This window comes from Labeo rohita, chromosome 23, assembly GCF_022985175.1.
Source record: "Labeo rohita strain BAU-BD-2019 chromosome 23, IGBB_LRoh.1.0, whole genome shotgun sequence".
NCBI lineage: Eukaryota > Metazoa > Chordata > Actinopteri > Cypriniformes > Cyprinidae > Labeo > Labeo rohita.
Genome location: NC_066891.1, coordinates 8665716 through 8691876, shown reverse-complemented (window position 1 = coordinate 8691876; position 26161 = coordinate 8665716). Strand labels below are relative to the sequence as shown.

At 34.0% G+C, this 26161-nt stretch overlaps 1 protein-coding gene across 1 annotated transcript in view; it reads left to right on the top strand.

Moving 5' to 3' along the window:
• plxna1a (plexin A1a) overlaps positions 1 to 26161 on the top strand; it is a 289406-nt gene that overhangs the window by 207676 nt on the left and 55569 nt on the right. The window contains exons 11-16 of the mRNA XM_051095762.1: positions 1307 to 1403; positions 5768 to 5958; positions 16648 to 16799; positions 17314 to 17434; positions 17871 to 18007; positions 23084 to 23251. Coding sequence (XP_050951719.1) covers positions 1307 to 1403; positions 5768 to 5958; positions 16648 to 16799; positions 17314 to 17434; positions 17871 to 18007; positions 23084 to 23251 — 866 coding nt within the window. The remainder of the gene's footprint in view (positions 1 to 1306; positions 1404 to 5767; positions 5959 to 16647; positions 16800 to 17313; positions 17435 to 17870; positions 18008 to 23083; positions 23252 to 26161) is intronic.

The window sequence follows — 26161 nt, the reverse complement described above, 5'->3', positions numbered from 1 at the left end:
AACGCATTGATTCAATTCAGAAGGCCTTTATTAACCCCCCTGGAGCTGTGTGGAGCACTTATTATGATAGATGGATGCATTTAATTGGACTTTAAAATCTCAACAGCCATTCACTGCCATTATAAAGATTGGAATAGCCAGGACATTTTTTAATATAGCTCTCACTGTATTCGTCTAAAAGAAGAAAGTCATATACACCTACAGTAGGGATGGCTTGAGGGTTTGTAAATCATAGGGTAATTTTCATTATTGGGTGAAATATGCCTTTAAATTCCAAATCCCTATGAACATTATAGCTGAATGTGTCCAGAAATTGTTTTATGTTGACTATCTTTGGCTTTCTAGTATAGGGAAAACAGGAAATTAGATGGCGAGAAGTGTGGGTAGTGGGATCCAGAAGTGTAGTGAGCCAAATTCAAACTCCCATTCATGGTATGAATGTGTCCAGCATTATTATTATTATTATTATTTATTTATTTATTTATTTTTTTTTTTGCCATTTTTTTTTCTAAATGTAAAGAAAGCTCAGTAAAAAATGGTGAGAAATGTGGGTAATGGTAAGAATCTGAATCTGCGAGTCTGGTGTTGTCGTTGTTTTAGACATTTTTGTCTTTTTAGTAGACAGAGGGCATGACATGATGGTTAAAATAGAAATAATTGGTTCAGAAACAAAACATATTTCCTGCATAAACTCTGTGATTTATTTTTTGTTTTTTGTTGTCTTTTTTAGTGGGTGGAAGCACAGTCATGAGAGGGTAATGGGATTGAGCAAAGTCAAGAGCCTAATTCAAACTCATTTGTTCCACATTTTGTTTTTGTTTTTTCTTTTCTTTTTTTGTCTTTCTAGCGGATAAACTGTTGAGCAAGGACAGGAAGTGATGATAAGAAGCGGGAGTAATCGGATCTGAAAATGTTGCTAGCTGCAGCGGTTCACCGTGTCATTTACTAGTTTTATTTTGTGCCTTTTTGACATTTATGGTGGATAGACAGACTGTAGAGACAGTAAAAGATGGTGATAAGCAGAAAAAAAATGGAATTGGAAAAGCTGTGAATCATATGAAAACCCATATTGAGAACCACAGATCAATCGTCAGTCTTTTTTGCAGATTTTAAAATGTTAATAAAAAGTATTTATTAAAACTTGTTTGCACCTATTTTCAGTGGTAAAACATAACCTTCTGTGACTTTTTGCTTTGACAGGATTTTTGCTTGATGGAGTTTCGTACTGTACAAAACACTTATAAAACATCAAGTGTGAAGAACAGCATAAAATCGTATCTTTCTCTTTCTCTTTATCTCTCTCCAGTATGACTATGAAGGAAATGACATCAGCGACCTGCCGGTGGACCTCTCGGTTGTGTGGAATGGAGATTTCGTCATTGACAACCCCTACAATATCCAAGGTAAACCTCACATCCGTTCCTCTATAGTCAGTCTTTTTGTGCACCCGCAGCTCTCTCCAGTATTTTTGTGAAGACAAATTAGGACCGTTTTATGCCTGGCTGCATGTCAGGCCTCACTGCTCTCCATACAGCTTATCTGCTCCTTCCTGAGCTGTGACTGCAGCTCGCTGCTGCTAAACAATGAGAAACCGTGTGAAACCCTCATTCAGAAAGAATGAAAAGGGTGGCAGCAGAGAAAGTGTGGTTTTGGGTTCACATCCCCTATCAACCTGAATTTCCAAATAACTTAAAATGACCTCTTTGATCATTTTGGGTCAAGCCCAGATCTATTTGCTGCTAATATTTCAAGTGTCAGCCTGGTAAAGAGGTATTTGGACAGAGTGGTGAGTGAACAGTGACTCTGGAGGACCATCCGGTTGATCAACACACCTGGGCCAAATCAAGATCTCAGCACCTTGACTGATGGCGACATGTATTACGTTCTTCTTTTTCTCATCTCTTTGCTGTCTGCGCAATATGAGAAATGCTACTTTCCAGATCCAATGTTTGTGTAATGTCCTGTCTGCTAAGATGCCATTATCTGGTCGGTTTTTGAAGGTAGCACAGATGGATGCTTCACTTTGTTTGGATAAAGTTGCTGAGACAAGTCAATTAATTCTTAAATTTCCTTTCTTTTGTACAATAACATTTCTGTACACTACTGTTCAAAAGTTTGATCAAAAGTGACAGTAAAGACATTTATAATGTTCCTAAAGACTCCTGTTTCTAAAACTGTTATTTTGAACTTTGTATTTATCAAACAATCCTGAAAAATTTGAATAATGTATTAAATTTAATTCAAATATTCATGAAGATTTCTATATTATATAACCAGTGCCATTTAAAAATTTGGGATCAGTATGTTTTTTTTTTTTTAAAGAAGTCTTTTCTTCTCATCAAGGCTGCATTTATTTGATTAAAAATATCAGTTATATTTTGGAATATTATGCAATTTAAAATAGTGGGGTTTTTTAAGTTTTTGTTTATATAATGCATGTGTGTGTACATTTATATATATTATGTATATATAAAGACACAGTATATTTAGAAAATATTTACATGTATATTTTTATATTCATATGTTATATTATATAAAAATATATTTAATATATAAATAAAGCATTTTTCCTAAATATATACATGCATGTGTGTGTATTTATATTTATTATATACATAATAAATATATACAGTATACACACATATATTGTGTACACAAACACTTTTATTTTGGGTGCAATTAGTCACGATTAATCATAGCCCAGCACTAATTTGAATATACTTTTAAAATATAATTTATTCCTGTGATGCAAAGATGAATTATCAGCATCATTATTCCAGTTTTCAGTGTCATATGATCCTTCAGAAATCATACTAATATGCTGATTTGTTATCAATGTTGGAAACAGTTGTGCTGCTTAATTTTATTTATTTATTAGAATCTGTGATACTTTTTCAGGATTCTTTGATGAATAAAACGTTAAAAAGAACAAATAAATAAAAATATAAATCTTTTGTAACATTATACACTACCATTCCAAATTTGGGGTCAGTAATTTTTTCTTTCTTTAAAAGAAATTAATACTTTTATTTAGCAAGGATGTGTTAAATTGATAAAAAGTGATAGTAAAGGCTTATGTCGTTAGAAAAGATTCTATTTTGAATAAATTCTGTTCTTTTTATTCTTTCAAAGAATCCTGAAAAAAGTATCACAGGTTTCCAAAAAAAAATAAGCAGCACAACTGTTTCCAACATTAATAATAAATGAATATAATACGTTTCACAATATTCTGTTTTTATGCATTTTTGCTCAAATAAATGCAGTTTTAGTTTGTATAACTTTTGAATTGTATATAATAATAAAAATACATGATCCTAAAAGGATGCCTGCAATGCAAAAAATATTTCTTAATTATTTTTGTTCTTCAAAAATGTACAAATGTAAAAAAAACTGTTACAGATTAATTCTAAATATATATATATTTCAAAACTAGTCTTAATATATTATGCAACCTTCAAACTATGCAAACTTACTTGTTTTCAGGATGCTGAGATATGTTTGGCCCATATTTCTCTCTCTCTCTTTCAGTGCTGTCTTTATAGCACAATAAATTTATCCATCTTCGCCACACTGCCAGTGAAAAAAACCCAGCTTTGCCCTGCTGTAAAGTGGAAATGTTAATGTAATTAAATCATTCATTTGGTTCAGTTTAATTAGCGCAGCGATACTTTTAAGCTTTGCCGTGGCTAATCAGATTAGCATGAGGCTGAGACGGATGGATACACTGTCTCCTTTGAAGTCCGGCGGCAGTCTTAAGACGCCCAGCCAACAGAACATTCACCCAGTCCCCTGAAGCTCTAGGGGCCCGTGAAAAATCTGCCATCTTTCTTTTTACAATAGGAATTTAACATCTGTAATTTGCTAATTGTTAGCTGGAGCTGAGGTGATACCTTTGTTTCGTACATCATCCAGTTTTTAATCACACTTCTGTCAGTTTACAGTTAAAGGGAACTAGTTGGACATTTTAGATGAAGAAATGTAGCATAATGTGTTTGTGCTCTCATTTTTAGGTTTGCAGTTTGCATTATTAGTGCTAATAGGTGTTGTTTATTTACTCAAGTACAAGCATTGAGCTTCAAATGAAAAGGTACCATGGTACTTTTTGGATGTGTACCATAGAATTCTTTGATATATCTTGGAATATGAAAGTATATAGGGTTTACATGTTTGTCTGTGGTTAGCTAGTCTTCCACTCTTGTTTAGTAGTCTGGTTTTAGAGGGGTTTTGAAGACTTTTTTTTTAGCTTGTCACGCTTAACTGGCCATCTGGCCAACCAGCTAAAACCAGTTTTTACCGGCTACATCCAGATTAAACCATGTAAGACCAGCCTGGCAGCATAGGCTGGTTTTACACTACCAGTCAAAAGTTTTTGAACAGTAAGATTTTTAATGTTTTTAAAGACAGTCTCTTTTGCTCACTAAACCTGCATTTATTTGATCCAAAGCACTGCAAAAACAGTAGCATTTAGAAATAATTGTTACTATTTAAAATAACTGTTTTCTATTTTTATATATTTTAAAATGTCATTTATTCCTGTGATTAAAGCTTAATTTTTTTAACAGAATTTCTCCAGTCTTCAGTGTCACATGATCCTTCAGAAATTATTCTAATATGCTGATTTGCTGTTCAAGAATCATTTGTATTATTATTATTATTATTATTATTATTATTATTATTATTATTATTATTATTAAAAAAACAGATTCTTTGATGAATAGAAAGATCCAAAAATAAGCGTTTATTTGAAATAAAAAAAAATTTGTAACAGTATACACTATAGCATTCAAAAGCTTGGAGTCAGTATTTTCTTGTATATAATTTATAATTAATACTATTATTTAGCAATGCTTTAAATTGATCAAAAGTGATTTATAATGACATTTACAATGTTACAAAAGATTTCTATTTCAGATAAATGCTGTTCTTCTGAACTTTCTATTCATCAAAGAAACCGCAAAAACTTCTACTTAGATGTTTTCAACAGAATAATAATATTAATACATGTTTTTTGAGCAGCAAATCAGAATATTAGAATGATTTCTGAAGGATCATGTGACACTGAAGACTGGAGTAAAGATGCTAAAAATTCAGCTTTGAAATCACAGGAATAAATTGCATTTTAACAAATATTTGAATAGAAAAAAGTTACTTTAAATAGTAAAAATATTTCAAAATTTTACTGTTTTTGCTGTACTTTGGGTCAAATAAATGCAGGTTTGGTGAGCAGAAGAGACTTCTTTAAGAAGAAAAAAATTAAAAGTCTTTGGATTGGAAGTGTAGCTGATTTTTTTTTTTTTTTTAATTTTCTTAAATTGTTATGTTAATTTTATATATATGTGTGTATATATATATATATATATATATATATATATATATAATATAAACATTTGTATTACATAAGATGCCATCTTATACCATTAATTTACCTCTGTACTGCTTTTTCTGTTAGTTTTACGTGATTTTACCACAGCAAATGGGTGTATTTAGGCTTATTGTGAGGCACAGGTAACTCGCACCTACAACAGTGGCAACAGCAATATGAAAAAGACACTGGTGTTTAAAAATAATCACATTTATTAAGTTTAATAATGACAATAAACACTTCTCCAGTCGAGTAATATAGTTTATTAGCTCAACTGTAGATGGTTTATGGTTGCTAAGCAACTTAGCGCATTAATATAGAATTCATCTGATGTGCGGTCGCAGGTTTTATCCTCTGCTTAGCTTGCTTATTTATCCCTGTCTTTATCTCTCTGTCTCTCGGCAGCACACCTGTACAAGTGTTACGCCATGCGGGACAGCTGTGGGATGTGTTTGAAAGCGGATCCTCGATTCGACTGCGGCTGGTGCGTGCAAGAGAAAAAGTGTTCGCTGAGACAGGAGTGTGCTCCTCCAGAGAGCATCTGGATGCACCCCAGTGCAGGAAACAGTCGCTGCGCACACCCCAAAATCAACAAGGTAGCGGCCGTTCCCATTCTGTCACACCCCATTTAACACATTCAGTATTTACAAGGCTGTCAAACACACTTTTTATTGTGTGAGCATTAAACAGGTGTTGTTTTTGCAGAGCAGTGTTGAGGGTTCCTCAGTGGCGCTTTAGATCTTATGTTGATGCAAAGAATGCATCAAGTGCATTTTTTCTAGTGTAAGGTTTTTGAGTTGCTTTATGGTTCTTTTAAAGAATATTTTTACATTCATAGGTTCTTTTGATTAGTGTATATATTTTAGGTATCATTTGGGTTCTTTGAAGCACCACTGTGATTTTGTAAAAAAAAAAAAAAAAAAATTGAATTTGAAGAAATAAAATTAAATATTACATATAAAATAATCAATACAAATTAAGCAAACCTAGTCCTCTGCATTTGTGGCATAAAAAAAAATAATAATAAATTAAATTCTATTTAATAAGCACTTACACTACTGTTCAAAAATTATATTTTTTCTTTTTTTTCACCAAGGCACTTTTTATTTGATCAGAAATACAGGAAAGTAATATTGTGAAATATTATTGCAATTTTCATCATTACTCCAGTCTTCAGTGTCACGATTCTAATATGCTGTTTTTCTGCTCAAGAAACATTTCATATTATTATGTTGAAAACAATTGATACATTCTTTACAGGATTTAGGGCCATATGAAATCTGTTTTATTTTTTTTCCAAGTTCCATTTTTTCCATTTTAATTTTGCTAGACTGTTTTAATGGTTCAATTTAAAAAAATCTTAACTAAAAATATGTCTAATTAATTGAAATCATGAAACGTACACAATTGAGCAGCTTTGACAAAAATGAAATTTTTAATGCTCTTTAAAATCCATTTTATTTTTTCCAAATTCCATTTTTTTCTGTTTTAATTTTTATAGACTGTTTTAATGGTTCAATTAAAAAAAAATATTAATCAAAAAGGAAGTCTAATTAATTGAAGTCATGAAACATACACAATTTAACAGCAGTTTATTAAAGTTTAACAAAAATGTTATTTTTAAGGCCCTATAAAATCCATATTATTTTTTCCAAATTCCGTTTTTTTCTGTTTTAATTTTTAGAGACTGTTTTAATGGTTACATTTTTAAAAAATATTTATCATAAAGCATGTCTAATTAATTGAAGTCATGAAACTTACACAATTTAACAGCAATTTATTAAAAATGTAACAAAAATTATAAAATCTGTTTTATTTTTTTTATTTTTTCAATTTAATTTTTTTTTACCAAATTGTGTGTTGTCTATTCATTTTAATGGTTTAGTTAAGTTGTAATAAGCAAAAGCTTGTCTAATTAATTGAAAACTAATTAGTTTTTATTTCCTTTTTTATTTACAGTTTTCTGGTAAATAAATATTTTTTTCTGATAAACATTAAAAAATAATGGTTTAATAATATTTTTTTCTTAGTAGTAGTAGTACTATCCTTACACTAAGTAGTATATTTCTGTCACACTTTCTTTAAGTTAAACCAAACTTTTATTTTGACGGGTTACTGTGAAGACCTTTACGTTTCTGTTTGTATATAACATGACAATAATTTTTCATAAGAGAAATGGTACAGTGCTCAAGAAGTGACTCTCAGAGCAGTCTAAGATATTGTTTGTGTTCATGTATTCAGAAATTGAGGCGACAGAGGCTGAAAACATCAGAAGTGTCACGCTCGCTTCAGAATGTGTGTAGTAAACAAAACCACGCGTCTGTGCCATTCATTCATACAGAGACAAGCAGAACATGCAGGATTCATATTTAAATAGCATTTTTGCAGCTAAATATTCACAGACACTAGTCCTATGTGTTTTGATTTAAGTGAACTGACCTACTTTTGATTGATTCATTCATTCTAAATGTGGCAAATTCCGTAACATTCCATGTTATACCGTAAATTCCATTTTTTTGACTGGATTCCGTGATTCCGACTGACCCCAAACTTTTGAATGGTACACAGAAAGGTTTACCAAGCATTTTTTCTGTTCATAGAAGCCATATGTTTACTTCCTGTATGCTTACGATGGTGTACTATTTCTCATTACACAGACGTTTCTATAACAGACGCTGTTCATCTAAGAAAAGAAACAATAGACCTCCATCTTGCATTTTTTACATCGGCCGTGCCAAACAAATCTCTCGCTGTGCTTTTATTGCCGTGCAGCGGTGTATTGATGCTAATATACTGCAGTGTGCCAGTGCTGGCAGCTGGCAGTCTGAGAGACAGCGGTGTCTCTCAGTAAGATTAGCCCCTGATACTGGGTAATTGCCAGTGGCACAGTTGCTAATCCGTTAGCTCATGCCTGTCTCTCTGCTTACTTATCGCTCTATAACCAGAGCTGAAAGCTTGAATGAAGGGAGAAACAGAAAAGGAAGAGGTAGAGACAAAGAAAGGAAACAGCGTACGCCTCTTTTCAGCTCACACTGAATCAGCTGAGCAGTCATACGATAGCTTTTTGTGAAGAACAAAGTACATTTAAGTCGTTATTGACAGTTTTTTCTATCTTATATCAGATATTTGTTGACATTAAGCATTTCATATATTTGCTTTAAAAGTTACAGTGATTAAAATGAAGTAAAATGTGAAAGACATTGCATTTAATGTAACATAGGCTGTACTTTCTTCACAAGCTCATTTTTGGGCATTCGTGGTACAGTTCTGGTGTTATTAGAGGGAATGCAGAAGGGTAGTGAACAAGGTCCAAAATAAACACTCGCCAAATGTGAGTAAAATTGCCTTTGGTGAGTAAATAAAAGGCAGTTAGTAGCCAGTTGGCCCAGAATTAGACACTGTAGCAGTGAATGGTTTAATTCAGATTTTGAGAATGATAATTCGATATTTAGCAATGCAAATCAAACAGTCTACTAAATAGTCAGTGGGGATATTTACCATCATTAGTTTACCTATGATTTTAAACCTCTCTGAATCTCATGTTCATGTAAAAATATTTGTGTTACTTAATTATTATTTGTGACCCTGGACCACAAAAGCAATCTTAAGTAGCACAGGTATATTTGTAGCAGTAGCTACAAAATGATCAAAATGATCGATTTTTCTTTTATGCCAAAACTCATATTTTGTAAATTTCCTTAATTTTTGATTAGTAAGAACTTCATTTGGACAACTTTAAAGGCGATTTTCTAAATATTTTGCTTTTTTAGCACCCTCAAATGCCAAATATTGTCCTGTCCTAACAAACCATACATCAGTGTAAAGCTTATTTATTCAGTATAAATATTAATTTTAAAAAAATTGACCCTTATGATTGGTTTTGTGGTCCAGGGTCACATTTAAATGCTATTATTGTTTTTATTAATATTTTGAATTTGCTTTTTATCTTTAATTTGTTTCATTTTTAGTAAGAATTTCTTAATTTAATAGTAATTTTTTGTGCTTTTGAAGCAGTTTTAGTAAGTCAGTTAGTAATTTTAGTATTTTAACTGGAATTTTGAATTGTTGTTCTGACAACTAATTGAAATGTTTTTTTTTTTTTCATCATTTTTTTTCAGCAAAAAAAGTTTTTTTTTTTTTTCCAATCAACAGTAACCCTTTACAATAAAGTGTAATTTTTTAAATGTTAGTTAATGTATTAACTAACATGAACGGACAGTAAACAATACATTTATTACACTGTTTATTAATCTTTGTTCATGTTAGTTAATAAAAATACAGTCGCTGTTCATGTTAGTTCACAGTGCATTAGCTAATGTTAACAAACACAACTTGTGATTTTAAAAATGCATTAGTAGTAAATGCATTCAGTAAATGCTGAAAATAACATTAACTAAGATTAGTAAATGCTGTAAAAATATTATTAACTCTTAGTTAATGTGATTTAAAATAGTTAACTAATGTTAACTAATAAAGTATAACCAGTTTTTATTCTCTCTGAATTTCATGTTTGTGTGAAAATATTAGTATTATTTTATTATTATTTAAATGCTATTATGTTTTTTTTTTTTAAATATTTTGAATTAGCTCTTTTATCTTTTTTGTTTTTTCTTTAATTTGTGTAATTTTTTGTAAGGATATCTTTATTTTCTAGTAATTTTATGTGCCTTTGACATCTTATTTATTTATTTATTAATTATTATTATTATTATTATTTTTTTTTTATTATCAGTTAATTTTAGTATTATAAGTTCAGTGTTTAAATGTTGTCTTGGTAACTGAAATAAGTTTTGGGGGTTTTTTTCATCAATTTTTTTTTCAGCAAATTTTTTCAGCTTTTTGTGCAATCAACAGTAACACTTTACAATAAGGTGTCATTTGTTAACATTAGTTAATGTATTAACTGTCACAAACAAACAATGAGCAATGCATTCATTACACTATTTATTCATCTTTGTTAATGTTAATAAAAATACAGTCGTTCATTGTTTGTTCATGTTAGTTCACAGTGCAATAACTGATGTTAACAAACACAACTTGTGATTTTAATAATGCATGAGTAAATGCTGAAAATAACATTACACAACTGAGATTAACATTAACTAAGATTAATAAATGCTGTAGAAGTATTGCACATTCATAGTTCATGTTAACTAATGTAGTTAACTAATGCTCTATTATACTGTAAGTTTAGTTAACGGTAACTAGAAACTATGAGCAGCAAAATCATTTATTGACCCAGACTACAGCATTAACTTTCCATATAATATTTAACACAAGCACTATTATGCTATGCCTATATATTTGTTCCTTTTTTTGCAGTCTGTCCTTTGCTCCCACACTCATTCCCTTGCTCCTCTCCACCCTTCACTTCAGAGTCGTGTGACTTAGTATATTAGCTGGTGGATAAGCTTCTAATTTCATTTGGAATAGAGTATTTAAACTGGGATTTTCTGTCTCTGTCTGTGTCTCCTCAGAAAGACCCCTGGGTATGAGTAGTAATTGAATTTGCTTTATGTCTGTCTTATTGTCTGCTGTTTTGTGTCTCAGTTAAAGCTGTCTGCTGACGTCAAAGTTGTACTTTTTTTATTCCAAGGGCCGTAGAAGTTTATAACACCTGGAGAGAGCTAGCCATTAGCATTCCCATTCATTTCAGTGGCATTTACCTTAAAGGTTACCTTGAAGTGCTTTGAAACACGCAGCTTTATTCTCTGCGTTAATGTAATTTCAACTGAGACAGGAAGACGGGGCCATAGGGACAGGGACATATGAAGCAGCCCCGCCCCCTTGTTTTAAACAGCCAATAGCGTTTCATTTACAGTATTTCACAGCTTGGACCAGAGCCACATTTACAGCATATGGTCAATCTCAAATCATGTGATCACAATCTCAAAAAATGATGGAAAATGATGTAGTAGCGGTCTATGGAGTCATGGAATAAAAGAATAAAAAAGGGTAAATTTGAGTTTATATTTTAAAAATTCTGACTTCATTCTCACAATTCTGATAAGAAAAACAACTCGTCATTCTCTGTTTTCCCCTCGGCTCTGCCTTTTTTCCCCCTGAGAATTGACAAACTCACTATTGTTGAGTTAAATTGACTTATAAAGTCTGAACTAGAAGATATAAACTTGCATTTGCGAGGAAAAAAAAAGTTAGAATTGTGAGCTAAAATAAATAAATGTTACGTAAAATGCTAATAGTAATAGGTTTAAATATTATGTCATGCTGTAACTATCACGTTAGGGCTAATACAATGCATCCACTACGAACAGCATATGTAAATATTATGTAGACATATTGTTTAAATCAAATTTATGCTTAAAAATAGAGCAATCATACCAGTTTTCATCCATAGTCTGTCCATTTAAGCATCTGTGTTTAACTTCAAATGGCGTCTTTGAGGACAGCACTCTATAATTTTTTTTAATTTTATAATTTTTTTAATTATTTTTTTCTCTTATTCCATTGATTTTGCCCATTTCCCTCCACTTGTTACGAGTGTTTTTTCTGCCACCACTATGAGTGCACAGCTGCAAGTGATGTAAGTGACGTCTACTACGAATTGGTCTATAGTGCAGCGGGCGGGACTTCTAGAATTCTAGAAGGCATTTGATTGGACAGAAAGTTTGATGAGAAGCTGAAGTGCAGGATGATCGTTGATTCATATTGGCAGAAGTTTCGAATGCTTATATCTTCTAAATGTGAATTTTGGCATTGTTTTGGAGCACACCACCTTATAGATTACCTTAAGGCTAACATATTCATACTAAAAACTTCAATTTTGATTTCATGGGGACTTTAAAGGAGAAGCTCACTTCCAGAAAAAAAATGTACAGATAATGTACTCACCCCCTTGTCATCCAAGATGTTCATGTCTTTCTTTCTTCGGTCATAAACAAATTGTTTTTTGAGGAAAACATTTCAGTGTTTCCCTCCATATTTTGGATTTATATGGTGCCCACGAGTTTGAACTTTCAGAATGCAGTTTAAATGCAGCTTCAAAGGATTCTAAACAATCTCAGCTGAGGAAAATGGGCCTTATCTAGCGAAACGATTGGTTATTTTCTATAAAAAATGACAATTTATATACTTTTTAACTGCGAATGCTCATCTTGGTCTAGCTCTGCTAAACTGTGTTTATGTCGAAAGACTCCCATCTTATTTTCTCCCTCAACTTCAAAATCGTTCAACATCGCTGCCGAAGTACCAACCTAGTGTTTACAAAGTAAACATCCAAAGAAGGTCAAATGACCTTTACAAAAAATGTAAAACAGCGATGTAGGACGATTTTGAAGTTGAGGGAGAAAATGAGATGGGAGTTTTCCAACATACCCTAATTATCCTGACAGTCTTGAGATGCACAAACTACACATGCACACCACAGAACAAGACGAGCATTTGAGGTTAAAAAGTGTATAAATTGTATTTTTTCGAAAATAACCAATCTTTTTGCTAAATAAGACCCTTCTTCCTTGGCTGGAATCGTTTAGAGCCTTTTAAAGCTGCATTTAAACTACATTTTGGAAGTTCAAACCCACACCGTAGAAGTCCACTATATGGAGAACATTCCTGAAATGCTTTCCTCAAAAAACATAATTTCTTTACGACTGAAGAAAGACAGACGGACATCTTGGATGACAAGGGGGTGAGTAAATTATCTGTAAATTTTTGTTCTGGAAGTGGACTTCTCTTTTAAGTTCTGCAACATGCTAAGTCATGGTAAAAAAAAGTTCTTTGTAAACTTTTTAGGTCTAGTTTTTCCCAAAATGCACCACTTCGGCATCAATATCGCATTAACTTGCTCAGAGTGTAGATTTTCTCCAATTCTAATTACAGCAGAGGAAAGCGCACCTAACCGGGGGCAACAGCAAGGTTTCTTATAGCAAACATCCTTTCTTTATCTGGGATTTTCTCTCACACACACACCCTTATCACACCTCTGTCAACAGTAAGCAGCTCTGATAAGCTTTGACACTGAAATATGTAAAATATACATGTTGTTCTGCCTTGTTTTTCATGCAGCGAGATGAAGTCAGACAGACGGCATGTCTCTGATTGGATGGTTCGTTTAGCGTTCTCCTCATGTAGGTAACAAATGAAAATAGTCATAAGCCTCACGTTCCTTTAGGGAGCCGGACTTCTGCTGCCGCCCATCCAAGGCTGGCCCTGATTGGATGCCACCAAGCTACATGTAAAACAACCCCTCTGAAACCAATTACGGACTGCTTTTCCCTCCTTGTTTCGTTATGCTGTGTTCTTTATTGGCATCGCTCTGTACAAAAAGCCAATTTTTGACTGTATGCTCTATACGAGGCTCTAAGATTGGCTTAGGGGGAGAGGGATTTGAGAACATATGCTACAAACTAGCAATATTGGATGGGAAAATAGGGAAAAAAGGAAGCAAATTAGGGCCCCGGAAAGCTACATAACTGAAGCGACAGATATGGCAGAACTTTGATGCGTTTTTCCATTCTTCAGCAGATTGGTGGAGGCTCTATAAATAGGAGGTTTTCTGGGTGAAATCCCAAGTGATGCTGTTGTACCCGTAAGCAAAGACACTTAACCTCAATTACATCAGGAAGCATGCAGCCGTAGACGAACGGAAAAGGGGGAGCCAGACAGAGCTGAATAGCACGAGTAGATGTTTCTTCAACTGGAATTTGACTCGCCAAAAGATTTTACCCATGCTGCCTAAAAATGAAAGACTACCTTGCTGATCAGGGGAAGACAGACAACGTAACATCAGGAAAGCACTTCCATGCAGGTGGCTTGTGGGCGGATGGGATCGGGAAGGCTGGGGTCTTCAGACACCCCAATCTGCCCCTATTCTTTTCCCTCGCCGTCTTTTTCGAGTCCTCCCACTCTCCTTCCATTGTCGTCCTCCCACCTATTGGCGGAGGGATGGAGGAAAGCGACACACAAACAGTAATAATCTCGCCACTGGAAATCGGCAGGAGGCTTTGTGCATTCTGGTGCACTTTAATCTCAGTAATTGCATATATTTTTTGAAATGTATCGTTACCCTGAGCTGATAATGAAGGGAGATTTACTTAACTGTGTATAATTTAACAAGGTCCTGGGGGAGAACGTGTGTGTATATTAGTGTTCTCCCACTTGTGTTGGGAGATATTATTTTTATCTATCATTTGGCTCTAAGGCTGATTTAATTAGAAACGTATAAATTGTTTTTTTGAACATAATAAAAGACATCTAATGTAGGTTAATTTTAGTGTAATCCCGAGCGACAGGCTTCAGTCCAAATTCTGGGATTTTCAGGTCAGGACTGCTGTATTACAGTATATGCTGTATTAATACAGCTTACTTTTCAGCTTGTTGTGGTGATATTGCATTGCATTATAACTGTACTGACCAGTTCAAGTCTGCTCCACATCGCAGCTTATTTTGATCAATATGTGAGGCAACCAGCCTGTGCTGTTTCTGGTATTTGGCAAATCTAGTGAATTGTGTTTTTTTTTCTCTCAGAAGTGCTCATTGTATCAGTACTCCCTGCCATGTTTCGGGCATAAGGAAGTTGTAGTGTAGTCAGCCAAGCCAGTCTGAGTTGGCCAGCTCGTGCCAGTTTTGTATTCAACAGGTTTGTTATCCATTCATAACTGAATTGAAAATGGCTCTCACATTCCAACTTTGAATTCAAGAATGTGGAATTAAAATGAAGTGAATTTCAAACAAATACATATACCGTTTACCTTTTTATGGTAAATGTTGGTTTGACAAACCAGTTATAAAATTAAAAAGCCAGATGGTACTACTAATAATATAAATATTCATAGATAACAAATTATTCATTTTATTTTATTTTATTTTATTTTATTTTATTTTATTTTATTTTATGTTATTTTATTTTATTTTATGCACCAGCGTGAAAAACATCTCACTTCCCAGTCAGGTAAAGCAATTTTATTTTATTTTATTTTGTTTTGTTTTGTTTTTATTTTATTAATTATTTATTTTATGCACTAAAGTGAAAAACATGTCACTTCCCAGTCAGTTAAATCTATTTTATTTTAATTTATTTTATTTTTTTTTTGTTTTATTTTGTTTATTTTTATTTACTAAAGTGAAAGACGTGTCTCTTCTCAGTCAGTTAAATCTATTTTTTTTTTATGTACCAACGTGAAAAACATGTTACCTCCCATGCAGTCAGTTAAATCTACTTATTTATTTCATTTTATTTAGTTTTATTTTATTTATGTACCAAAGTAAAAAAGCATGTCACCTCCCAGTCAGTTGAAACCACTTCCTTATTTTATTTTATTTTATTTTATTTTATTTTATTTCAGTTTATTTTATTGTATTTTACCAAAGTGAAGAACATGTCACTTCCCAAAAAACTGTTGAATTTCTTTCCATTTCAGTTAGTGAATTCCTTTTCCTGCCTTTCCAGTTTAAATACTACTTCGACTTCCTGTGTTGTGTGCCCTGTTCAATTCAGACGAATTGAAAGGGAGATAATTTTTCAGTTCTCAGTGAAGCTGAGGCACTACCAAAAACAAAATCAGAATTTCATTCCAAATGTTCTCATTTCACACTTGTTGAATGTACGGTTTGCTATGCTACGTAATTTTCCACATAGGGGTCCCTCAAGGCTCTATTCCAGGCCCCCAGCCACTGTGGCAGCGATGCAGCCGAGGCCCGGCTCCAGGTTTCTGTGGAGACCCCGTGGTCGGGAGATCAGGCGTACAGAGTACCTGTAATTACCTCATGATGGCTGTTACGGGGCGCCGTCCTGCTGTTACCACTGCACATCATTCACCATATTTGTTTTGTCATGCCACACCTGTCCTCGTTACGGAGAATAATCCGGCTAAATAAATCACATTATCCTACTGCCTTGCGCCATGCGGCTCTGAAGCGTGGATCCGGGAGCTTGGGTAATAAGTTTCAATTAGAGGATGGATGGAGGGGGGGTTGGAGGGAGGTGTCTCGCCAAGCCCAGCATTAGGGGCTTCTGCTCCCCTGCGCCGAGGGGTGATTTGTCTCCATTAAAATGCAAGGCGTCTGAGTTTGTGTTGGAACTGCGAGACTATAAGGAGCTGCAGGGTTCAATGCCAAGACCTGTCCACTGACCAGAGGTCCATTATATGCTCTGCAAAAATCTGAATTTTAAAAAATGTCCAGGTTATCTTTCGTTTTCTATTTCCTAGTCCTGTTCTCTGCTTTTCTGGCCATCATGGCAAAATGTGGTTGGTTGTATTATGGTCAGTTAAATCTCCTGCTCTATCTCCAATTAAACTAATGTCTCTATTTTCCTCATTTTACAGCTGTTTCCTGAGACCGGACCACGGCAAGGCGGAACCAGACTCACCATCACCGGAGAGAACCTGGGTCTGCAGTTTAGAGACATTATGACAGGCGTTAGGCTGGGAAAAGTACCCTGTGTTCCCATTGAAGAAGAGTATGTTAGTGCAGAAAGGTGGGTAAAACAGTTTTTCGGCTTTAATACATCCATAGACTGTCCTGTTTAATATTGTGAATCTGCTTTAAAACAAATGTCTGATCTCTCACTGCCTTTTCATCCACATAAAATTCAATATGTTCTAACCTGACTAAGGTCTATAATACTCTTATTTTCACTGTATAATCTGTCAAACTCAACCCACAGAGTGTATTTTTAATACACTTAGTTCTGGTTACTGATTATTCTTTCAGCATAAGTGTTTAGGAGTTCCATTTAGCACATTTTACCACATCTAAATCAAGAATTCTTTCAGTGCAGAAATCAGTGTAGAAAATGCATAAGAAAGTCTGCGGATTCCATCTGGGCAGACTAATAAATCAAACACAGATTAATTATAGTAATAATATTTACTTGTGATGTATCTTATAAATCCATCCATTCACCTTCGTCCCCCTGAGGCCTTTGGTAACTTAGCGGTGCTGTTAATCACAAACCCTAAAGAGGATTCCGACATTTTTCTCTTCTGCAGGATTGTGTGTTTGCTGAATGACGCCACAGGATACCGCGTGCAGGAAGCCCAGGTGGAGGTGTGCGTGAGAGACTGCCTGGCGGACTACAGAGCCCTATCACCCAGAGCTTTCACCTTTGTGGTGAGTGTTTAAGAGTCTGGAGACACTTAATCCTACAGATACATTCAGATCTGCCTGTTCTTTGGATAATTTAAATGCAAATTGGATGCATATAATTCCAAACTTGTGCATAAATGCACTACATTTCAGTTTTTTTACTTTCAAGAAATTCTTTTACTCAGTACAGCTGTATTAAACTGACAAACGATATCTGTTTCAAATAAATGCTGTTCTCTTGAACTTTCTATTCGTCAACTTTGCCATTACAGAAATGACATTTTAAATTATATTAAACAGTTTGATTTGTAATAATGATGTAACTGTGGGTGAACATAAGCTTCTCTTAGAATGTATCAAAATTGAATGAGGTTCTACTTGCACTTTTTACTAATAATGTGTGAAATAAGATGACAATAACAAATAATCTGCTGCTTCAATTTGTAATTTTCTTCCTTAGACGCCGTACTTCACACGTGTTCAGCCCGCTCAAGGACCTCTTTCAGGAGGAACCAGAATCACTATTGAAGGAAACCATCTCAACGCCGGCAGCTCTGTTGCGGTCAACATTGGGCGTCACCCATGTCACTTCAAAAAGTAATGCTTTTCTTTATCTTCTGTTTATCTTTTTGTCAGTGCCATTGTTTAGCATTTTCCTAATTCTGAGAATGTAAACTCACAATTGCAAATTAATAACTGGAAAGTCTGAGGAAAAAAAGGCAAAATGTCAAAATGTAAACTCATAATTGTGAGTTTATAACTGGAAAATCTTAGGGAAAAGGGCAAAATTGCAAGATGTAAACAATTAGAAGTGTATCACTGGAAATTCTGAGGAAAAATTGCAAGATGTAAACACACAATTACAAGTTTATAACTGCAAATTCTGACAAAAAGTACAAATTTCAAGATGTAAACTGTCAATTACAAGTTTATAACTAGACATTCTGAGGGAGAAAAGTCAAAATTGCAAGATGTAAACACAGTTACAAGCGTACAAGAGTATAACTGGAAATTCAGACAAAAAAAAAGCAAAATTTCAAGATGGAAAGTTACAGGTTCATAACTGGAAATTTGAGGGAAAAAAGGCAAGATTTCAGTATGTAAATTCACAATTATGAGTTTATAACTGGAAATCCTGAGGATAAAATGTCAACATTGCAGGATGAAAACACAATTACAAGTGTATAATCTGAAATCCTGAGGAAAAAAGTCAAAATTGCAAGAGGTAAACTCACAATTGTGTGTTTATAACTGGAAATTCTGAGGAAAAAAGGCAAGATTTCAGTATGTAAACTCACAATTATGAGTTTATAACTGGAAATTCTGAGGATAAAATGTCAAAATTGCAAGATGTAAACTCACAATTGTGAGTTTATAACTGGAAATTCTAAGGAAAAAGGCAAGATTTCAATATGTAAACACAATTATGAGTTTATAACTGGAAATCCTGAGGATAAAATGTCAAAATTGCAATATGTAAACTCACAATTGTGTGTTTATAACTGAAAATCCTGAGGATAAAATGTCAACATTGCAAGATAAAATGTCATAATCATTCTGAAATTACAAGATGTAAATTCACACAATGACTTTTTAGCAGTTAAACTGTTGAAATATTAACTTAATTGCAAGGAAAACGTGAGATAAGTCACAATTACCCATTATTTTGAGTTTGAGTTTATAACTGGAAATTCAGACAAAAAAAAGGCAAAATTTCAAGATGGAAACTCACAAGTTTATAACTGGAAATTTGAGGGAAAAAAGGCAAGATTTCAGTATGTAAACTCACAATTATGAGTTTATAACTGGAAATTCTGAGGATAAAATGTCAGAATTGCAAGATGTAAACTCACAATTCTGTGTTTATAACTGGAAATTCTGAGGAAAAAAGGCAAGATTTCAATATGTAAACACAATTATGAGTTTATAACTGGAAATCCTGAGGATAAAATGTCAACATTGCAAGATAAAAACACAATTACAATTGTATAATCTGAAATTCTGAGTAAAAAAGTCAAAATTACAAGATGTAAATTCACAATTATGACTTTTTAGCAGTTAAACTGTTGAAATATTAACTTAATTGCAAGGAAAACATGAGATAAGTCACAATTACCTTTTTTTCACAGCAGAAAGAAGCTTCCTTAATTCAATAACAAGGCAAAAGGCCCAAACTATGCAAAAAGCATACTGTTGTCTGTTTGGCTGCCCTTCTGTCTGTCTTGTTATCGTTTTATCCCTCCATCTGTCTGGCTTTCCTTCTAACTTTGTGTTTCTGTCTGTCATATAGTTTCTGTTTGTTTGTTTGACTGTTTTATATGTTCCATAGGCTCTGTGCCAGTCGTTTTGATGGTTAGCCTGTTGGCTGTTTTGGTGTAGCATTTGCCAACGTACTGTACAGTCTCCGCTCGCTTGTTAATGTGGTCCTTTCTCTCTCTTGCTCTCTCTGCTTATTCGTCTGCCAAGTTGTTTCCCTCTGTCTTTATCTGTATTCTTCCAAAAAGCTGTCTTCCGGCTTCTCACCTTAGCACGTCCACCTGTCATTCCGTCAGTCAAAATGCCCAGGCCCGCTTTTTTTTTCTTTACCCCTCGGCGTGTATCTACAGCATAAAGAGACACTTTGAAGGCAAGAACATCAGCCACGTTATGGCACAGGCGGTCCCGGTCGATTGTACGCTTCCGTTTGTGGACGGGGACAGTGAATGAGTGTTCCTGCCGTCCGCCTGTCTATCTGTAGCACCAGACCGCTCTGCATTGCAGCGGAGAATAAAAACATTGTCTCGCTGCCAAGTCTCAGACATGAGAAAGGGGGAGAATGAGGATTACCGCGGTTCTCGCTGACTGAGACGTCAGCCACACCTGGTCTCAGAGCCAAGGTTTACTTCTGAGAAAAAGACCACTTCCTGTTAACCCATTGTGTGAGGATGTTGAAGGGATAGTTTAGTCAAAAATGAATGTTCTCTCATGTTGTTAGTAACCTATATGACTTTATTTCTTCTGTGGAACATAAAAAGAGACGTTTTGAAGAATGTTTACAATGCTTATTTCTAGGAAATGAAAATAGATGGATTTCGAAGTAGATTAATGCCTCAAAAGAGCCAAAAAGGAATTGTTCATCCAAAAATTAAAAATTGGTCATCATTTACTTATCTAAATCTATATGACTCTCTTTCATGGACAGAACGCAAACGGAGAAGTAACAGGAAATTCTAATGTAAAGATGTAAGATGTAAACTCACAATTACAAGTTTATAACTGGAAATTTTGAGGAAAAAATAAAAAATTCCAAGATGTAAACTCAATTACGAGTTTATAACTGAAAATTCTGAGGAAAAAAGTAAAGATTACAAGATGTAAACTCACAATTACAAGTTTGTAACTGAAAATTCTGAGGAAAATTCAAAATTGCAAGATGTAAAGTCAAAATTACATATTAATAACTGAAAATTTTGAGGAAAAAAGTCAAAATTGCAAGATGTAAACAATTACAAGTGTATGACTAGAAATTCTGAGGAAAAAAAAGTCAAAATTATAAGATGTGAACTCACAATTATAGGTTTATAACCGAAAATTCTGATGAAAAAAGTCAAAATTGCAAGATGTAAACACAATTATGAGTTTATAACTGACAATTCTGAGGAAAAAAGTCAAAATTATAAGATGTGAACTCACAATTCTAAGTTTATAACTGACAATTCTGAGGAAAATAGTCAAAATTGCAACATGTAAACACAATTATGAGTTTATAACTGGAAATTCTGAGGAAAAAAGTCAAAATTGCAAGATCTAAACTCACTATTATGTTTATAACTGAAAATTCTGAGGAAAATAGTCAAAATTGCAACATGTAAACACAATTACGTGTTTATAACTTGAAATTCTGAGTAAAAGTCAAAACTGAACATGTAAACAATTACAAGTGTGTAACTAGAAATTCTGAGGAAAAAAAGTCAAAATTATAAGATGTAAACTCACAATTATAGGTTTATAACTGAAAACTCTGATGAAAAAAGTCACAATTGCAAGATGTAAACACAATTATAAGTTTATAACTGAAAATTCTGAGGAAAACAGTCAAAATTGCAAGATGTAAACTCACTATTATGTTTATAACTGAAAATTCTGAGGAAAATAGTCAAAATTGCAAGATGTAAACATAATTATGAGTTTATAACTGGAAATTCAGATGAAAAAAAAGTCAAAATTGCAAGATGTGAACAATTATGAGTTTATAACTGAAAATTCTGAGGAAAAAAGTCAGAATTGCAAGATGTAAACTCACTATTATGTGTTTAAAATTCAGTTATAAACACATAATAGTTAAATACTGTTAAATTCTGAGGATAAAAGTCAAAATTACAAGATGTAAACTTACAATCACAAGTTTATAACTGGAAGTTTTGTCAAAAAAGCTCAAAATTGCAAGATGTGAACATAATTACAAGTGTATAACTGGAAGTTCTGAGGAAAGAAGTGAAAACTGATCTCTCACAAAATCTCTCAAAAGACCTCTCACGCTGTTCCTAACCTGTATGACTGTATTTCCTCTGTGGAGCATAAAAATATATGTTTTAAAAAATGTTCACAGTGCTTGTTTCAAGGAAATTAAAATGGATTTCAAAGTAGATTCATGCCTCAAAAAAGCCACAATTAAAGGAACAGTCCATCCAGAAATTAGAAATTGGTCATCATTTACTCATCTAAATCTATATGTCCAAAAGGAGAAGTTTTGAAGAAAGTTCACACTGCTTGCTTTAACACAATAAAAGTGGATGGATTTTAAAATAACATCTTTCATAAAGACAGCAAGGCAGACATTTTTGGAAAAATATGAGGCCATATAATATCATTGTATGAGGAACAGACTAAATTTTAATTAATAATTCATTGAAAGATAGCACTTCCTTTTAATGGATAAGAGCAGCTTAGACATTTTGTAAAACATCTGCTTTTATGTTCTGTGGGAAAAATAGTCAAACGTTTTTTTAAAAGACACGAGATCTTCATTTTTGACTAAAACATCCCTTTCATATGCCCTGCTTCTTTTTTCGTGTGTGTTTTGTGTCCTCCATTCATAATATCCAGTGAATTCATATTCAAATTTATTCTACATGTCTGTAATCCAAATTACATATTTAAAATGCAAAATCTCTAAAAAATATCCCAAAGCAATGATTGCGTTTTGCACTTCATCTGTATATTTTACCTTTGAGGAAATTTGTGGCTTATCCACTCCACAACTGGCTCTCTTTGCACTCTTCCATCTTTTTATTTATTTATTTATTTATTTTTTGTTTGTGACAACCACCTTGTCAAAATATGTGCAGTCTTCAGAGGATTTCTGGGGTGTGCATCTTGAAAAGCGTTCCCATGGCAACGTGCTAAGGGGATGTGCATGGAGATTGCAGGCACGTCTCCAGTACAGGAGGAGAAAGCGAAGCAGACAGATAGAGAGAAAAACAGAGCCCAAGTCTTTGAAACCCATATGGTTGTTAACACAAATGATGGCGCTTCATCAAACATACTTAACTCTTACTGAGTACAGAATCTGTGTCATGATGAAATATGAATGTGATGACATGCTTACACAGCACTTGCTCTGATTGTGATGAGAATTACAGTAAACAGTTGCTCTTTCTCCAACGCACCTCTGCGCTTTCTCCATGACTGTAGGCGGAGCTCTAAAGAGATCGTGTGCGTGACCCCGGCCGGCGTGATCGCGGGAAGCACTCCGGTTATGGTGGACATTGACTCTGCCGAGCTGAGGAACCCCGAGGTGAAGTTTAACTACACAGAAGACCCCACCATCCTGAAGATAGACCCGGACTGGAGCATTGCTAGGTAGGTGACTAGCATATTAAAGGGACAGTTTACCCAAAATTGAAAATTCTGTCATTAATTACTCACCCTCATGTCATTCCAAACGCGTAAGACCATCGTTCGTCTTCAGAACACAAATTAAGATATTTTTAATAAAATCCAAAAGCTTTCTGACCCTGCAAAGACAGCAACACAGCTGACACGTTCAAGTCCCAGAAAGGTAGTAAGGACATTGTTAAAATAGTCCATGTGACATCAGCGGTTCAACCATAATTTTATGAAGCTATGAGAATACTTTTTGTGCGCAAAGAAAACTAAAATAATGATTTTATTCAGCAGTTTCGTTAAAATATTTGTAGATAATTTGTACACTGGGTCTAGGCATGTTAGCATATGTGTCACTCTATAATTGTGGGTGCATCTTATGTCCATTTTTAATATATTTTCATCATTATAAAGCCCCAATGCTTAATTTTCTAGTACACAATTATATTTTTCCCCAATCACACTGCTATATGTGGAAAAAGCCATATCTTGTTCAAAAATGATGTTCGTATCACATACAACCCTGGTATTTAGCTGTCCAATTTTGCTCATTCTACTCTGCATTTAAGCATGAAAATTATCTCAAATATAAATTAATTTCATAGTTTTTCCTTATGTTAGATTAGGATATCAAGACGTTTAGGTGTGCGTTTCAAAAATAATAAGTGTTTATTGTGTTATAACTTGTTTTGTGTCCTAAAAACCATTGTCAACTAAGTTACCCACTAGAAACCCCCCTCAAAAAGCAATGGTTTGTCCCATTCTCACATAATTTGCACTGTATGATGATATTTCCTCTAGAAGCACATGGATGAAAGACTAGAAGTTATGTTCTCTCTCTTCCTCTCATATTGGTTAAACTAGCAAACCTGTGTCAAGAGTGGATTAATTGACTGTCAACAGTTACACAAGTATTATTGCTGCAAATTTTACCAAGACAATCTAGCTACAACTTATGCTTTATGAAAATATATTTCTAAACATACCATATGCTCTAGGTGTGCATGTTATAGACCCAAAACACTAAAAATGTCAACTAAGTTACCTGTCAACTGTGAAAAGATAACATGATGGACAGTAGCAAACATAGATAATATTTTATGCACATATTCCTACAGATCACCTTTCTTTATATAGCACTTTATACAATAGAGATTGTTTCAAAGCAGCTATGTAAGGTCATGTTTGGGTTTTTGGGAAAAAGGAAAACTTTTTTCACATTGTCAAATTCTAAATGTACCCCTAATCATAGAATGACCCATATGTGCTCCAACACATGGTGCTCATATGGAAGTCAAGAGTTGAAATCCGGCCCACTTTGAGTCCCAGTTCGCTTTTCATCATTTTCTGTCATCTTTTTACTTTCTCTCTTAATAAAAATGGCGAAATTAAAAAACGTGGCAATTCCTTCAACCTCTCTGAAGGAAGTTGGAACAACAGCGAAGTAATACAAATCAATACGAAGCCATTTGTGTTACACTTTCTCTTGACACCTGAGCAGAACTCATTAAGAGGTTGAAAAATGAGATTCTTTTAGGCGTCGCTCCCTTCACGCCATCAGACGTCTGCACCTGCGAGCAGAGCTGCTGTCAGGTGATGTTTTTGCAGCTTTCCAGGGAGGAGCAGCGATTTGCACTAAAGCATGTCTGGCCTGTCGATGTCGGGGGTGAAATAAAAACAACGAGTCTATAGAAACACCATCAGCAGTGTCAGATGGGGCAGGCAGGATGGAGCACTTATCACCTGCAACTTCACTGCTCCTGCGGGTTAGAGAGTGAGCTTTTTAAAAGCCTGTAGATGAAAAGAAGCTCTCAACACTCCCTCTCTGTCTCTCGCTCCTTTTCGCTTACTATCACTCACTTTCTTATTTACCTTTGTGTGGTGCGCCGTCGGAGAGCAAAAGGTGAAAAATGTACAGCTATACAGCGCAGCTATTGACTTTATGCACTTAGTAGGTGTCTGTGTATAACAATTCTTAGGGTTTTTTTTCCGATGTTTCATCCAGGTTATGTTACCAGTCTCATGTAGCTAGAACACAATAAGGTTCACATTAGCTTAATATCAGCCAAAAAATGTCTATAAATCAACACAGTGATATATTTAAACTGGCACAAAATACTATAGCTTAATATATATATATTGTTTGTATGAACATACTTCTTGCAGAATCTGCAAAATGTTAATTATTTTCCCAAAATAAGAGGGATCATACAAAATGCATGTTATTTTTTATTTAGTACTGACCTGAATAAGATATTTCACATAAAAGACGTGTACACATAGTCCACAAGGAAAAATAATAGTTGAATTTATAAAAATGACCCCGTGCAAAAGTTTACGTACACTTAACACTGTGTTGTGATCCACAGCTGTAATTTTTTTTTTTTTAGTGATAGTTGTTCATGAGTCTCTTGTTTGTCCTGAACAGTTAAACAGCCCACTGTTCTTCAGGAAAATCCTTCAGGTCCCACAGATTCTGTGTTTTTTCAGCATTTTTGTGTATTCCGACAAAGACTGTATGATTTTTGAGATCTATCTTTTCACACTGAGGACAACGAGGGACTCATATGCAACTATTACATAAGGTTCAAACACTCACTGATGCATTAAGAGCCAGAGGGTGAAAACTTTTGAACTGAATGATGATGTGTACATTTTTCTTATTTTGCCTAAATATCTTTTTTTTTTTCATTTAGTACTGCCCTTCAAAAGCTCCAGAAGACAAAATAAGTTAAATTTACCCCGATCTTCAAATTCAAAAAGCTCCAAATGCTTTGTTTTTTTTCTTCTGAAGCATCAGTGAGTGTTTGAACCTTCTGTAATAGTTGCATATGAGTCCCTCAGTTGTCCTCAGTGTGAAAACATGGATCTTAAAATCATACATTT